The following is a 16,529-nucleotide window of genomic DNA, read 5'->3' on the forward strand; positions in this document are numbered from 1 at the left end:
ATTTCCCTTTGCATTTTATAGATCAGATGTTGTAACGTTTGGCAAACCATTCATATTTTATCTATTTAGATGGATACTCTAGATTTTTTCAGATTCCTATCCATCCAGATGATCAGGAAAAAACCACTTTTACTTGTCCCTATGGGACCTTTGCATATCGAAGGATGCCCTTCGGTCTCTGCAATGCCCCTGCCCCGTTCCAACGATGCATGATGGCTATTTTCTCTGATTTTATGGAAGTATTTATGGATGATTTTTCTGTGTACGCAACATCTTTCGAAGCATGCTTAAGCAACCTCGAAAAGGTGCTCCGTAGGTGTAAGGAGACCATCCTCACCCTAAATTGGGAAAAATGCCATTTTATGGTACAACAAGGGGTAGTGTTAGGTCATGTTATCTCTAACAGGGGCATTGAGGTAGATAAAGCAAAAGTAGAGGTCATAGAACGTTTACCCCCTCCCTCTGATGTTAAGGGAATAAGGAGTTCCTTGGTCACGCTGGTTTTTACCAAAGGTTTATCAAGGATTTCTCTAAGATTGCTAGGCCTCTAACTGAGCTCCTCGCCAAAGATGCCCCGTTTCTGTTTACTAACGATTGCCTTGAAGCTTTTAACAAGTTGAAACAAGCTCTTATCTCTGCTCCTATTATGCAACCATCGGATTGGAACATCCCCTTTGAAATCATGTGTGATGCAAGTAACTATGCTGTAGGGGCTGTCTTAGGTCAAAGGAAGGATGGCAAGTTGCATGCCATCTATTATGCGAGTAAGACGTTGGATCCAGCTCAGATGAATTATGCAACAACAGAGAAAGAGCTTTTGGCAGTTGTATTTTCCATAGAGAAATTTAGGCCTTACCAGTTAGGATCAAAGGTGATCGTTCACACCGATCATGCAGCTTTGAGATATTTTATGGCAAAGAAAGATGCTAAGCCTCGCCTGATTCGGTGGATTCTCCTACTGCAAGAGTTTGATTTAGAAGTGAAGGATAAGAAAGGTGCGGAGAATGTAGTTGCCAACCACTTATCCCGGCTGATTCATGATGGTGGAGCAAGTTTGGAAGCTCTAATTAATGATTCATTTCCAGATGAGTGTCTCTTAGCTGTAAGCATGACAAATGTTCCATGGTATGTTGATCCGGCTAATTATCTAGCAAGTTGAATCATTCCTGATGGATACTCATCTCAACAGAAGAAGAAATTTTTCTATAATGTCAAGAGACATTTTTGGGAAGATCCGTTCCTGTATAGGCTTTGTGTTGATGGAATAATTAGAAGGTGTGTTCCACAAGAAAAAGTACCTTCTATTATCTTACATTGTCACGATCTACCCCGCGGAGGACATGCTAGTACCTCTAAGAATGCTGCAAAAATTCTTCATTGTGGTTTTTATTGGCCTTCTCTGTTCAAGGATACACATGCCTATGTCAAATCTTGTGACAAATGTTAAAGAACAGGGAATATTTCAAGAAGAAATGAAATGCCACTCAGTAACATCCTAGAAGTCGAAGTTTTTGATGTATGGGGAGTAGATTTCATGGGACCATTCCCATCCTCATATGGGAATAAGTATATCTTACTAGCAGTTGATTATGTGTCAAAATGGGTAGAGGCTATTACGTCTCCTACCAATGATGCGCATGTGGTTACCAAATTCTTCAAGAAACATATTTTTCCGCGTTTCGGCACACCAAGGGTATTGATTATTGATGGAGGGCAACATTTTTTGGAAAAACGATTTGAAGGTGTATTAAAGAAATATGGGGTCTATCTTAAGATTGGTTTAGGCTATCATCCGCAAACTAGTGGCCAAGTTGAAATCAGCAATTGAGAGATCAAGAGCATTTTGGAGAAGATGGTTACAAGGTCAAGAAAAGATTGGGCGAATAAGTTGGATGAATCTCTTTGGGCCTATAGAACAGCATTCAAAACCCCTATTGGAACTACACCATATAAGTTAGTCTATGGGAAACCGTCCCATCTACCAGTAGAGCTTGAACATAGAGCATTTTGGGCAATCAAACCCCTCAATTATGATCTACTGCATGCTGGTTAGAAGAGGTTGTTAGATATCAACGAACTTGATGAGATACGCTTGGATGCGTATGAGAGTTCGAGGCTATACAAGGAAAAGACCAAGCGATGGCATGACAAGGGTCTTATCAGAAGAAGCTTTGAAGTTGGATAATTGGTGCTACTATTCAACTCCCGTTTGAGGTTATTTCCAGGGAAACTGAAGTCACGGTGGACGGGTCCATTCAAGATCACGAAGGTATTCCCCTATGGTTCCATCGAGCTGTCAAACTTAAAAGGGGAAACATTCAAGGTTAATGGTCAACGTGTCAAACACTATCGCGTACGTGAGCCTTTAGCAGGGCTAGTAACAATGCCGCTTGAGCCTCCACGTGTTCTTAATGAATAATGCGCAACGGTCAAGCTAACGACCTTAAACTAGCGCTTGTTGGGAGGCAACCCAACTCTGGTATGTTTTTTTGTGTATACTCACTTTTATGTCTTATTTTTGTTTTCATTATGTAACATATTTTATATAGCATGCTTGTACTAAGTTGATAGGTACAGGATTTGATAGTTGGGTTGTTCATTATATGCAAAAAAAAAGAGAGAGAAACCTGTACTTCGCTCGACAGGTCGAGCAAGCTCGCTCGGGCGAGCGATATGCAGAATCTGACATAATCGTGTTTAAATCCAGATTTCCTCGACTATAACTCATTTCTCACTCGAGAAATATCAATCCTCCTACTTTCTCTCACTCAAAACTCAAATCCTAAGCCCTAAAATCCTTTAATCCTTCTACATTCACTCATCAACAACAACATTCACTCTTGAAATTTATCAATTACATCCACATTGTTCCATTCTCATCAACATCCATCCACAATTAGGGTTTGTAGGATTGAGGTAAAAGTTGCTAAATTATTCAAGATTTGAGTTTTTATTTGCTTTCTACTAATTAATCTTTGCTTTTTAGTAGAGATTTTGTGTTCTTTGATTTTTTAATCTTTGTTTTAGGAAATCATCAATCAAAACAAGCTAATGGCACCAAGGAGGCAAAGGAGGAGGGAAAGGACTCCATCACCACAAAGAGTTGAACTCGACGAGGACTACCCCAATATAATTTTTAGGAATGAAGACCAACGAGATAAGTTTCAAAATCTCAAAGAAAGGCCCATCATTCCTACTAGGTTTGTTTGTGCTAATGTGCTTAGAAACCTAGGATTATTTGAGTATGCTGTGCAGTTTTTTAGAGCAATAGGCATGGGTTTTATGTTTAATATGCATAGAGAAACATGCCCCGAGTTAGTCCTCGAGTTTTTAAGTTCATTAACCATAACACAAGATGACTTTAGAGAAACCTCATTGTATTTCAGGATAGATGGAATTGAGCGGCAGCTCACTACAACTGAGCTTGCTGATTTATTTGGTCTGAGCAACATGGGAGGAGGATGAGACTATGAACAACATCCTTCCCAAATTTGGCCGTTAATTTCAGGAGAACACTTGACCAAACTGCAGAATTTAGTTTTGAAAAAGTTTCATCACCCTGTTATCAGGATGTGGCTCAAGTTCATGGCTTTCACCATCACGGCCAAATTTGAGTCCAATAAGGCAAATAGTAACGATTTGATTATTTTAGGCTCAATCCTCCGCCCTGAATGGAGTTTTACCTTTAACCAAGCTCGACTTTTAGTCCACACATTCCGCCATACTATTAATCAACCTAACACTGTTTGAACACCGATACAATTTGGCGGACTCATCACCCAAATTGCTATGCATTTTGGTTGGAGAGGAGAAAGGGTACTACCTAGAGAGGCCACCACCATCAGCATGCCCCACTTAGTTCAATCTAAGTGGCTAGAGCTTTCAAATGGTCAAACATGGTGGAAGCTTCATGACCGACAAATAGGTATCCCTCTCCCCACCCAAACTCTTCCCGACTTAATCCCAAACCGTCCCACCTATCACTTTGAAGCAGAAGGGCGGGTACCTGACCCTCTAGCAGTGGAAAGGCAACCACCTAGGGCTTTCCACAATCAGTACTCCCGTCAAAAACGAGGCGACTCTTCTTCTGCAAACGAGGAACGTCGCCCCTCACCTGCATATGAGCACGGAGGCCCATCCTCTAACAACGAGTTTGGTGGCACCTCTCATGCACCACCTAAGTTGCACTAAAACGGACACGGACACGGACACGACACGGGTACGGGAAAACGCCAACTTAAAAAAGGCGGATACGGGGACACGAAAATGGTAATATAATAGATATATCAAATTAAAGATAATTTTACAATCTTTCATTTGATATATGTAGATAAACACTTTAAAAACATAAAACTCACATAAAATGCAAATAAGTACCAAGTCAAAGATAAACATGTTTTTACAAACCAATCAAACCAAACCAAACAAAACAAATAAACAATATGAGTATTTAAAAATAGTCATACAAACCAAATAAATAGGTAAATTCAAGTTTGATCATCACACATCATCCATATCACATCCATCATCATCCTCCACTACAAAAGTAATTTCCAACTCGGGCTCATCATCCTTTATATTTTAATAGTCTGACTTTATTTAACTTTATATAACTGTTTAAAATAATGCGTTATTAAGCAGAGCATTGCCTTTAGCACGATTATATTGAATTTTCATCATGTTGATTTTTAAAATAAATTTTGAACGAAGCTTATTTTAAAAAAAATTATATTAAAGGACTTAATAGAATATAAAAGTTTAAAAATTAGATCGACGAATAGGGGATTTTATAATTACTATCAGATTGTAAATTAAATAGGTTTCTGAGTGGGCAGTGGCTACCGACGAACTCAAGCAAATCGAAAACAAGCTCTACATCAATGGCGGTAAGCCAGCACTAGTAGAGATTTTGTAATTGCAATTCTTGGAGGGATCAAATTCTCTTTCTGATCAATCATCATCAATTTCCATTAATTGTCCACCTTGCTCTTGCAATTGCAATTCTTCGCCTCTATCACTATTCCTGATGGTATGTTTTTCAGATCTTATTTTTTTTAACTGATCTGTAGTTCTGTACTTCAGGTTTTAACTGATCCTGTTTTCCAATTTTTTTTATTTATTTTTTTTTCAAAAAAAATAAGTCGCGTGTCCCTTCCGTGTCCTTGCCGTGTCCGTCGCGTGTCCGTCGCGTGTCCTTGCCGTGTCCACGTGTCCGAAAAAATATTAAAATATTGGACACATCATTTGGCGTGTCGGACACGGATTTTCGCGTGTCCGTCGCGTGTCCATGTTTGACTCGTGTCCGACACGCGACACGCAGGTCAGATGGCGTGTCTGTGTATCCTAGTGCACCACCCCCACCTTCACCCCATCATACCGACCCTAATCCCGTCCTGGCCTCTTTACAGTGCTTACACTTGCGTCTGGACGGCTTTGATCAGCGGTTTGACCGAATAGAGGCGCAACAGAGCCGGGTCGACCAATTCATGATCGATTACCAGCAAAGCCAATATCCGGTATATGACCATCATTACCGGCAGGGGCATATCGCTCCAAGTCATGTGCACCCATCATGGTACACACCGCCACCAGGTGATTTTGGTTATGTTTACGATTCCAAGGGGTCTGTAGTACATCTTTTGGTCCTGGAGCACGGAAAGAGGGAGATGATGATGAGGAAGATAATGATGAGGGGGATGAAGAGGATGAAGAGGAAGATGAGAGTGACGCCTAGCGTCGTCACACCTTCTCTAATGCCCTTTTGTTTCATTGAGGACACTGCTCAGTTCGGCTTGGGGGAGGTGTTGTGTTTATGGTCTCCTTAGGTTATTCTTGTGTATATATGCATGTTTTCATTGATTTTCTTTCTAATTTATTACTTTTGTAGTTTAGATTACTATTTTCTTTATTTAGTTATGTTTTCGATGCCTTGAATCACATTCATGCACTTTTTTTGATCTTTAGTAGCTAACTTGATTTCATTTTGGGCCATATTCTTAATCTATGTATGATACCTTGGCAAGTTTAGATTATTTCTTCTAAATTTTTTTCTTTGATTTGCAATCTTGTGAACCTTGAGTTCTCAAAACAAAAGTTGAGCATTGATTTGGTTTGTGGCACCGCCCTTGGGTATTTGTGGACATATTTTGAACCCGTAAGTATTTATTGAGCCCCTACCATGCATTCACGTAAATTAATGAGATTGTGAATTTGTAGCGCACTAGGCATGACTTGAAGGACTTGGGGTATTATATGGATCTAGTTGCTAGTTTGGATCGAACTTATTCCTTTTTCTTCTTTACCCTCTTGTTAACCTACATTATACCCCACTTTCTTTCGAGCATTCCATTTTCTTTTGTATCCCTTCGCTTTCACCTTCTTTCACCTTTATCCCTAACTGTTTAGCATACTAGTTTGTTTAGTTGATGGTATGTTGGTGGTTGGTTTATCACACTTGGCTTGAGTTTTTAGCTTGCATTTGTCTTTTAATATTTTCTTGAAGTCACCACTTGCATATATCATGGTGATATTTTAATTTTAGACACAGTTGTATAAATTTAAGTTGGTATTGTACGACTCTAAGAGTCCCTTGATTTTACTACCCACTTTTGATAGTGTAATGTTTATTTTTATATCATCTTTGTTTTTAGCATAAAAAAAATAATTGTATAGAAAAATTATTAGTTGTTAATAAATGCCAAGTTGTGTGAAATCATGGGTCATTTTGGTTTGTTTAGGTTAACTAGTTATGTTACCTCTTTTTGTAACTTTACCCTTATCCTTTCTACATTTCATCTTACTCTAACCATTTCCAATTCACCTCTTTTAGGTCGATCCACCTACTTCTAGTGAAGTCTTAGCCTTTGAGTCCTCGAGTACCGAGGTGCAAAACTTTGCCACCTCTCTATTTAGAGGCTCACATAACTTTGAGCCATAGGATGAGGCAATGAGCGTAACTTTAAACACTTGAGTGTGGTTGTTCATCTTGGCTAATATATCGAAAAGTGAGGTCCACTTATATCCATTGTGATTGGTTTGGGAGTGTTAGACTCAGTATGGTAAGGTCATTGCTTGATAACTTGTTTTGAGAATAATTTGTAGAACAGGAACACACTTCAAACCTTTTAGAATTGATAATCATACACTAGTGGAAAAAAACGTATTTGCTGCTTATTATTTGCTGCGGTTATTGTATATACGCAGCAATAAATAGGAAAAAGAATAAGAAAAAAAAAACCAAACAATTGCTGCGGTTTTAGTACCTAACCGCAGCAAATAATCAGTTGCAAGCTTAATTACTGCGGTTTTAGTACCTGATCTATCATACATCTTTTGACAAATTGTGGGTTATGAGTTCATGGCTATAGCTGTTATTAGATCATTCATGTGCATCTATGACTGATTCTCGATTTTCTTTTCTCTTATTGATGCAATGCTTGCTTGAGGACAAGCAAAGGTCTGGCTTGGGGGAATTTGTTAGCTACATTTTATCTTTATTTGTACCCCTATAAGTGGCTTTTTTAGCGTGAGAAAACTACATGTTATTGCATTGGTTTATTGGATTTTACGCTTTTTTTGTTGCTTTGGTATTTTATTTCATTTCAGGATCTAATCATATACACCGAGCACAAACTAGCCCCTTTAGTTGCATACATTGCTCACCTAAACACCAAGGGCTCAAAGAAGCGAAACATCATGAGCCAAGCCACAAGAATAAGCCAAAATAGATCCGCTCGACCTGTCGAGCAAGTTGGCTTGGGACGAGCGAAGTGCATTCACATTTCCAGAGCTTCTGATCATCAGTAGGATTTAATTCAGGAGCACATTACATCTGTTTGACTGGTCGACCACAATCGCTTGGGTCGAGCGGAGTTGATTTTTACATTCAGTCCCATTCTTGAAGTCTCTGATGTTGAACCTGAAGGTGGCTCGACTGCTCGAGCGGGATTCGCTCGGGTCGAGCGAAATGGGCGGCAGCAACATGTGCGGTCTTTTTAAAGCATCATTCGAGGTACAATTATATTTGTTGCTTCTAATTGTTGCTGCCAACCACCCTACCCTATCCACTAGGGGTGGCAGCATCCCTTCCTATAACCTAGGGGTGGTGGAGCAATCATGAAACCACCACCCCCCACTTGTTTTTGAAGCCTATAAATAGAGAAGAGGAAGAAGGAGCTTGCATCGGAGTTTTCACCCTTTCATCTTGAGTAATTTATGTATTCTTCATAGCCTTGCTTTCATTTAAATTAAGAATTAGTGTTAGCATAATTTATCTTTCAATTCAATCTAGTATTTTCACTTTCCAAATACTATCTTTACGTTATCCTTTATTGTAATGTTTTGCAATTTGGAATTCTTCAACCATTGATGTACTATTATTGAAGCTTTTGGAAGGTATTACGAGAGAGATCATTAGTAGTTATGATACGTTCTTCCCCATTACAAAATATCCATGACCTTAGGTTAATGTTTAGTAAACACTACTTTGGTAAGAAATCCTAGTCTATGCCTCTTATTTTATTGATCATTTTATCCTTGCTTTAAAGTTCATTGTATCCTTGTGTATTTTTATGATTTGTTTTCATTAAGTTTCTTTTATTTTATTGCTTGTTTTAATTTTTTTTTTAATCTCCAGACATCATATTATACGTTTTCGAACACACTAATCGATTGAGAAACTATTAACTTAACCCCCACTCGTTGTGGATTCGACCCGTACTTGCCGACGTACTATGCTACGCCGTGCACTTGCAGTATTACTATTAAAGGATATAAAGTCCCGAACAGCTCACACTGAGTAATTGAACTGAAAAGAAGAATTGCGAATTGATATTGGTACAAAAAGCAACAATAATGATCGAGCAAGATGCACATAAAGCCAAATGAATTGAACCCATAAACAAGACCGACACTTTACAAATAATGTAAATTGAACTAAAATATTTATGAAAATAAAATTGAACGAAAAAGAATCTGTATTCTGACTAAAAGCTGAACAAAATTATACTAGGAAAAATAGAAAAAGAAATTTATATTACTTACCCACAATATGTAACTGAAAATTTTAATCTTAGAATTGAATGAAAAATTAAAAACATAGGAAAAAAGAGAAACAATTATCAGAAAATAAGCTTTGATGGTTGAATGCCTACAATGGCTACTAATTGAAATAAAAAAAAGAATACAAAAGAATGATCTTTCTAACAGGTATTGGAAAAAGGAAGTGCTGATAGGATTATAGGAAATTGAAATTATTTATTACTTGGAAAGTTAGAAGTTACTGTTGCATCAGCCCTAAATGTTTGTGTTCCCATTTCTCTTTCTTGGAAATGTTAGACATTTCATGCTTTTACTCTCAACGGTAATTACTTGAAATAAAAAAGAAGACAAAATATTTGAGATCCATGTTTTTGACATGCTAGATGTAAGGAATTACTTTCTAAACTTATTAATTTGTTTTGAAGGGTTAACTAAGGATACAAAATGAGTAGTAAGACCAACTTCTTAGAGTCTAGTAATGAATATGAGAAAGGCGTTGTAGATTATTTAGACTGAGCATTTGCTATGCAAGCATAGGGATCAAATAATTTGTCCATGGAAAGAGTGTTATCGCCGTTTTTGGTATCGTAGAGATAAAGTGTACAATCATTTAATCGCAAATGGGATCATGCCAGGCACCGAAGGATGGCAGTGTGATGAGAATTACACATCTTCAACAAAAAATACTAATGTTGGCAATTCACCCGATTTTCTAGATGACATTGCACGCTTGATATATGATACTCATAGAGATGAGGCAACCATGTTTTCACGTGACGATGAAGGGGTCCGAGAGTTGGCCATACAGAGGCTAAAAAGTTTTATGGGTTAGTAGAAGTGGGAACTAAAGCTACAGTAGGCGGTGTAATAGTTCCTGAAGCATTTTTGCAACCATATAAAGATGAAATCGTGAAGGACACTGTGGCACAATAGTTAACGTTGTTCAAGCAACATCTTTCTCCTAAAACGTTTAATCAAGTGGTAACATATATGCCAAGACATCAGGTAAATACACGTACAATTTATTTATACTTTTTATATATTTAATGATAATATGTTCTTAGTTGTCGATTTCATATTTATTGGAAATTGAGTTAAAATAAAAAACCTTGAAATTGTTTATTCGATGTTTATTCAAATATTAACGTGGTATAAAATGTCATATACCTAGTTGTGATTCTGTGATGCAAATTTTATTTTTAAAATATGGATATAGTTCAAAATACAAAGGAGGTGCAGCCGAAATTTTTGTAAATTTATAATTTAACTTAGTTGGTGCTTTAGATGAGTTTTTTTTGAGTTTTATAGATTGTTTGTTTTGTAGGGTTATTTGATTTGTTTTTGTTGGTTATTAAATGTCATCGAGTGGTGTTTGTCTTGTCACTCATAGGGGTTCCTCTTATACTTAATTGCTTTTTTGATTTGGTCTTTAATTTCATACATATGATACAGGTTCAAGAGGGGAGAATGGAAACAAATCAGATCAGTGATGATGAAGCTGCATGCGAGGAAGAAGCACACATAGATCATAATGAGAAAGAACAATAAGAGATTTAGTTTCAAACTATATTTTGTATTTTAGTTCTATAATAAAATTCTTACGAATATATATAGATATATTTAGTATATTTTAGTTGTATAACCAAGTTCTTACGAACATATTATATATAAATATATACAATGTATGTATGAATGATGTAGATTAAGATTATACAGTTAGTGATTGATTTCAATTTATTTTGGTATTATTATTTGTTGGCCTCTTAAGGTTTTGATGATGACTTCACTTTTAAATAAACAAACATATTTTTAGAGATTGTTTTGTAGGTATATATCCGATTTAGTTTGAATCGTTGATGAAGCCTATGACTTGGTTCGTGGAAGATGTACATGTCTTAATATGTCCAAGATGTTAGATAAGTGTTATAATGTTCAAAGTAGACGTACAGTCTACTGTTCCTAAAATGAACATTTTGAATGAAGTTGAAGCTGGAGACAGTACGTTGTTCCTACGTAGCAGGTCTGGAGAATAACATCGACTGGAAAATTGCGAATTAATTATTTTCTGTTTTTAAGTTGATGTAATGGTTTAGAATTAATTTAATTGCTTAAATTAATTAGTAAGTTAATTGGCTAATCTATTTTTAGGTTTTCTAAAAATAGCCCAAGACTTTTTCTTGATTAGATTTAGATCTCCTATTTTTTAGGATCTTGTGTTTTTAACTCCTATGCTATTTTTAGCATAAGGAAACTGATTTTTCTTTGAGCAAATAACAGCCGGACACTTTCATAATTCCACCACCTTTAGTTTTGAGAACGTGGGGGTAGTGGGAGGTATGTCTGACGAAACTGCTGGCTGTTCTCACTATAAATAGAAGGGACGTTGCTAAAACCGTGTATCAATCCAAGAGAAGAAAAGAGTGTCCATTAAAGGGAGATCATCTTAAGAAAAATATTTTCAGTTTTACAATGCCAATTAATTTATTATATTTTTCTTAAGTAATTATTTTAATTCTTATCCTCTTGAGAATTGGCCTTGTAAGGGTTGATGTGTGATTTGTTGTAATTAGACTTGTGGGAAGTCTAAGGGTATAAGAAAAGAGAAACGTGAGAAGAGAAATAGAAAGGGAGAATAGAGAAAGAGAATAAGGCCTAGAGTAGAGAAGCTTTAAGTGAAGCAAACATTGTTTTGTGTAATTGTAATTGATTGCCTAAACATAGTGAGAATTTTGAAATCCCGGGGGGTCGTGGTTTTTCCTTCTTATTAGGCTAAGAAGGTTTCCACGTAAAATCTTTGTCTCCTTTTTATTTCTTGCTTCTTAAGCTTAAGTTTTATTTTGTTTGTTATAATTCCGCAAGTTAGAGCAAAAACGTAGTACAACTCAATACACAACAATTCACCCCCCCCCTCTTGTTGCATTTGATCATCTCTTCATATTCCAACAATTGGTATCAGAGCCATGTTCCGTATTTAATCAGGAAACCTTGAGAGCAGTATCCTGTTCCCACAGAGATGTTGAAGATGAACAAGCGCATGGAAGAGGGGTACTCCACACAAAGGCCACCCATGTTTGATGGGAAATTCTATACTTACTGGAAAAATAGAATGGAAATCTTCATAAAGGCCGAAAACTATCAAGTTTGGAGAGTTATTGAAGTTGGAGACTTTGAGGTGACGACCATAAACTCCAATAACGAAGCTATTCCAAAACCAATCACTGAATATGAAAAAGAAGATTTTCAAAAGATGGAGATGAACGCTCTTGATATCAAATTGCTTCACTGTGGTCTTGGACCCAATGAACACAATCGTATAATGGGTTGCAAAACTGCTAAGCAAATTTGGGACCTGCTGGAAGTTACCCATGAAGGTACTAGTGAAGTGAAGCGATCCAAGAGATGTTTACCAGGTTCACAAACATTACTAACGAACTAGTCTCTCTTGGTAAGATTATTCCCGTTGATGAACAAGTTAGGAAAATACTGAGAAGTCTTCCACAAGATGAACGCTGGAGAGCTAAGGTCACAGCCATCCAGGAGTCCAAAGATTTCACCAAGTTTAATTTGGAAGAGCTGGCTGGTTCACTCATGACACACGAACTGCATTTGGGAACAGCTAACAGTTCCCGAAACAAAGTACTGGCTCTGGCAGCAGATGATAGTGAAGAATCAGAAGCTAGGGAAGAGGAAGCTGCTATGTTGGCACGTAAATTCAAAAAATTCTTCAAGAACAGCAGATATGGTAATCAAAGGAATAATAAAGAAAAAGGAACTGCTAACATGAAGAAAAATTTTGAATGCCACAAATGTAAAAGTACTGACCACTTCATCAAAGATTGCACTCTATGGAAGAATGAGAAGGGCAAGGGAAAGACAAGAGAAGCTGGAAGGATGCCTAAACAAGGAAACTTCAGAACTGATTTTCGAAAAGCTATGATCGCAGCTTGGGGTGATAGTGAAAGCGAAGCTGAAACTGAAGCGCCAATAGAGGAAGAAACCGCAAATCTGTGTCTCATGGCATCTCATGAAGAGTCTAAGGAAAAACAGGTAATGTCTTCTAGTCCATCTCCTAAACAACTGTCTAATTTAAGTAAGAATAAATTAATCAAATTGCTGTTAGAGACACAAGAAAAGTTGAATGAAAAAACAGCTAAGTGTCTCCAAATTGAGAAAGACCTTAACTTAAGTAAAGATCATATCTCATACCTAAATTCCTTTAGGATCGATGTGCAAAGTAGATTTTTTGATTTGTTAGATAAGAATATCATTTTAAAAGAACAATTGGAGAAATTAAAGCAGGATTTCATTATTCTTAACATTGAATTAAATCAAAACAAATTGCTAGGATTAAAATTGGTTGAAAATGATAAAACCACTCATGTGTTTAGCACGGAATTTCAAGAAATAAAATTAAAATTAGAATCATATGAAAAAGAAAATAAGTTTCTAATAGATCAAATTAACTTAAGAGGAAAAGAGAAAATCAATGAAATTCCCAAATGGATTCTAAATGCTAAAACCAAGAGTAAAGAAGGTCTAGGTTATGTTAAGAATGAAAAAAGGAAAAAGGTCTATGTAGATCTCCCTAGTAGTAAAATCTGTTCCTTTTGTGGCAAAACTGGACACCTGAAATATCAATGTGTAAAAAGGGAACAGCACACTAAAGCAAATAAAACTTATGTCGAATGCATATGGATTGAGAAACATGATTCAAATTTAATCGACAGGGAACCCAAGGCTGACTGGGTTCCTAAAACTAACCATTAGTTTGCTTTAAAGGCTCAAGTGAGGGGGAACAACTCATGGTATCTCGACAGTGGGTGTTCCAAGCACATGACGGGTGATAAATCAAGATTTCTCTCACTTGAAGCGTATGATGGGGGAACTGTAACCTTCGGTGATAATATGAAGGGTGAAATAATCGCCAAATGAAAAGTTGGAAGATCAAGCTCCCATGCCATTGACAATGTATTTTTAGTCGAGAATCTAAAACACAATCTTTTAAGTATTTCTCAATTTTGTGACAAAGGTAACTCTGTTAAGTTTACTTCTGAACGATGTATAATTTCTAGGAACAACACAGAAGACCCTGTACTAGAGGGAATCAGAAAAGGGAACACCTATGTGGTGGACCTGGACACTGTTCCCAGAAACAGTCTAACGTGTTTAAGCGTTATAGAAGAAGACCCACTTCTTTGGCACAAGCGTCTAGGTCATGCTAGCTATTCATTGATTAACACCTTAAGATCAAAAGACCTAGTAAGAGGATTACCAGCAATAAAATTCCTCAAAAATGAAATTTGTGATCCTTGTGCTAAAGGAAAACAAGTGCGGTCATCCTTTAAATCAAAGTTTCTGGTGACTACCTCTAGACCATTAGAATTAATTCATATGGATCTATGTGGACCTATGAGAACACAAAGTCGTAATGGCAAAAGATATGTGTTTGTCATAGTTGATGATTTTAGTAGATGCACTTGGACCTTAATTTTAGTAAGCAAAGATGAAGCTTTCGATGAGTTTGTGTCTTTTGCTAATAAAATACAAAAATCTACCAATAATTTAATTGTTCACATTAGATCGGATCATGGCAAAGAATTTGAAAACTCAAACTTCATGAATTATTGTAATAAACATGGTATAAATCATAATTTTTCCGCTCCTAGAACACCACAACAAAATGGAGTGGTGGAAAGGAAGAATAGAACCTTAGAAGAAATGGCTAGGACCATGTTGATTGCTAGTGGTCTACCTAGGAATTTTTGGGCCGAGGCCGTCAATACTGCATGCTATATTTTGAATCGTGTACTAATAAGGCCAATCACTTCTAAGACACCCTATGAATTACTCAAAGGTGTTAAACCAAATATTTCCTATTTTCGTGTGTTTGGATGCAAATGTTTTGTTCATGTGAATGGTAAACGAAATATAGGTAAGTTTGATGAAAGAAGTGATGAAGCAGTATTTCTTGGTTATTCATCACATAGCAAAGCTTACAGAGTTTATAATAAAAGAACAATGTGCGTAGAGGAATCTATTCACATAATTTTTGAAGAAACTAACTTTTCAACAAGTGAACAGGAAACAAAAAAAATTAAAATAGGTCTTGCAAATTTAGAAGATGATGATGAAGGAGTTAAAATGCAAGATCTAGGAACAGCAGGTGAACAGCCAATACAAGAAGAGGCAGGAGAAACTGACCAAATCCAGGAACTGCCAGCACAACAGGACCAGCGGACTGTTCCCAATCCAGCTGTTCCCACAGATGACCAAGATGATTCAGTAGCTGAATAAAATGCAAATCAAGATGCTGAATCAGAATATGCTACTGTTCCCTCCAGAGAATTTGTGCCTAAACCTTGGAAATACCAAAGTTATCATCCTCTTGATCTGATTATAAGTGATATGAATAAGGGAACACAAACCAGATCTCAACTGAGAAACTTTTGTGCACACTTTGCGTTCCTATCATCACTTGAACCCAAAAATCACGAAGAAGCTCTAAAGGATTCCGAATGGATAGTAGCCATGCAAGATGAATTAAATGAATTTGAAAGAAATAAAGTATGGCACTTGGAACCCAAACCAAAACACAAGAAGGTAATTGGTCTGAAATGGGTATTTCGGAATAAGCTAGATGAGCATGGAATAATTGTAAGAAACAAAGCAAGACTCGTGGTCAAAGGGTACAATCAACAAGAAGGTATTGATTATACCGTGACATTTGCTCCGGTAGCAAGGTTAGAGGCCATTAGAATTTTAATTTCTTTTGCTGCATTTATGAATTTTAAACTATATCAAATGGATGTGAAATGTGCTTTCTTAAATGGATTTCTTGATGAAGAAGTGTTTGTTGAACAACCTCCAGGTTTTGAGAATACCTCTTATCCTGATCATGTCTATAAGCTTGATAAAGCTCTATATGGCTTAAAGCAAGCTCCTAGGCAATGGTATGAAAGACTGTCAAAGTTTTTGATACAAAATAACTTTGTTAGAGGAAAAATCGACAAAACCTTGTTCTTTAAGAATAAAGGTTCTCATATTTTGGTTGTTCAAATTTATGTTGATGATATTATTTTTGGTGCTACTAATGATTTATTATGTAAGGAATTTGCTAACCTAATGGGCACAGAATTTGAAATGAGCATGATGGGAGAACTAAATTTCTTCCTTCGTTTACAAATTAAACAAACTGAAAATGGTATTTTTATTCATCAACAAAAATACATAAAAGAACTTCTTAAGAAGTATGGGCTAAACAACGCTAAAACCAACCATACACCCATGGCTACAAATGTTAGATTAGATGAAGACCTAAAAGGAACTAACGTAGATCAAACAATGTATCGAGGCATGATAGGTTCCTTATTATATCTAACTGCAAGTAGACCCGATATTTCATTTAGTGTTGGTTTATGTGCTAGATTTCAGTCCAACCCCAAAGAATCACATCTCACTGCAGTAAAACGGATTTTGAGATATTTGAAGGA

At 36.6% G+C, this 16,529-nt stretch overlaps 1 protein-coding gene across 1 annotated transcript; it reads left to right on the forward strand.

The window, feature by feature from the left end:
• The first annotated feature begins 1,852 nt into the window (after window positions 1–1,852).
• Window positions 1,853–2,419, forward strand: LOC130805621 (uncharacterized). Its single transcript, XM_057670404.1, has 2 exons — window positions 1,853–2,048; window positions 2,226–2,419. Exons 1-2 carry the CDS (start codon window positions 1,853–1,855, stop codon window positions 2,417–2,419), a joined length of 390 nt encoding a protein of 129 aa, XP_057526387.1.
• The last annotated feature ends 14,110 nt before the right edge of the window (window positions 2,420–16,529 follow it).

The sequence above is a fragment of the Amaranthus tricolor genome, chromosome 2 (genome assembly GCF_026212465.1).
Source record: "Amaranthus tricolor cultivar Red isolate AtriRed21 chromosome 2, ASM2621246v1, whole genome shotgun sequence".
NCBI lineage: Eukaryota > Viridiplantae > Streptophyta > Magnoliopsida > Caryophyllales > Amaranthaceae > Amaranthus > Amaranthus tricolor.

Coding starts and splice junctions, on each gene's coding strand:
- LOC130805621 (XM_057670404.1), top strand. CDS start 1,853: ATGGTTACAAGGTCAAGAAAAGATTGGGCGAATAAGTTGGATGAATCT. Junction 2,049..2,225: donor TTATGATCTACTGCATGCTG/GTTAGAAGAGGT, acceptor GGTTATTTCCAG/GGAAACTGAAGTCACGGTGG.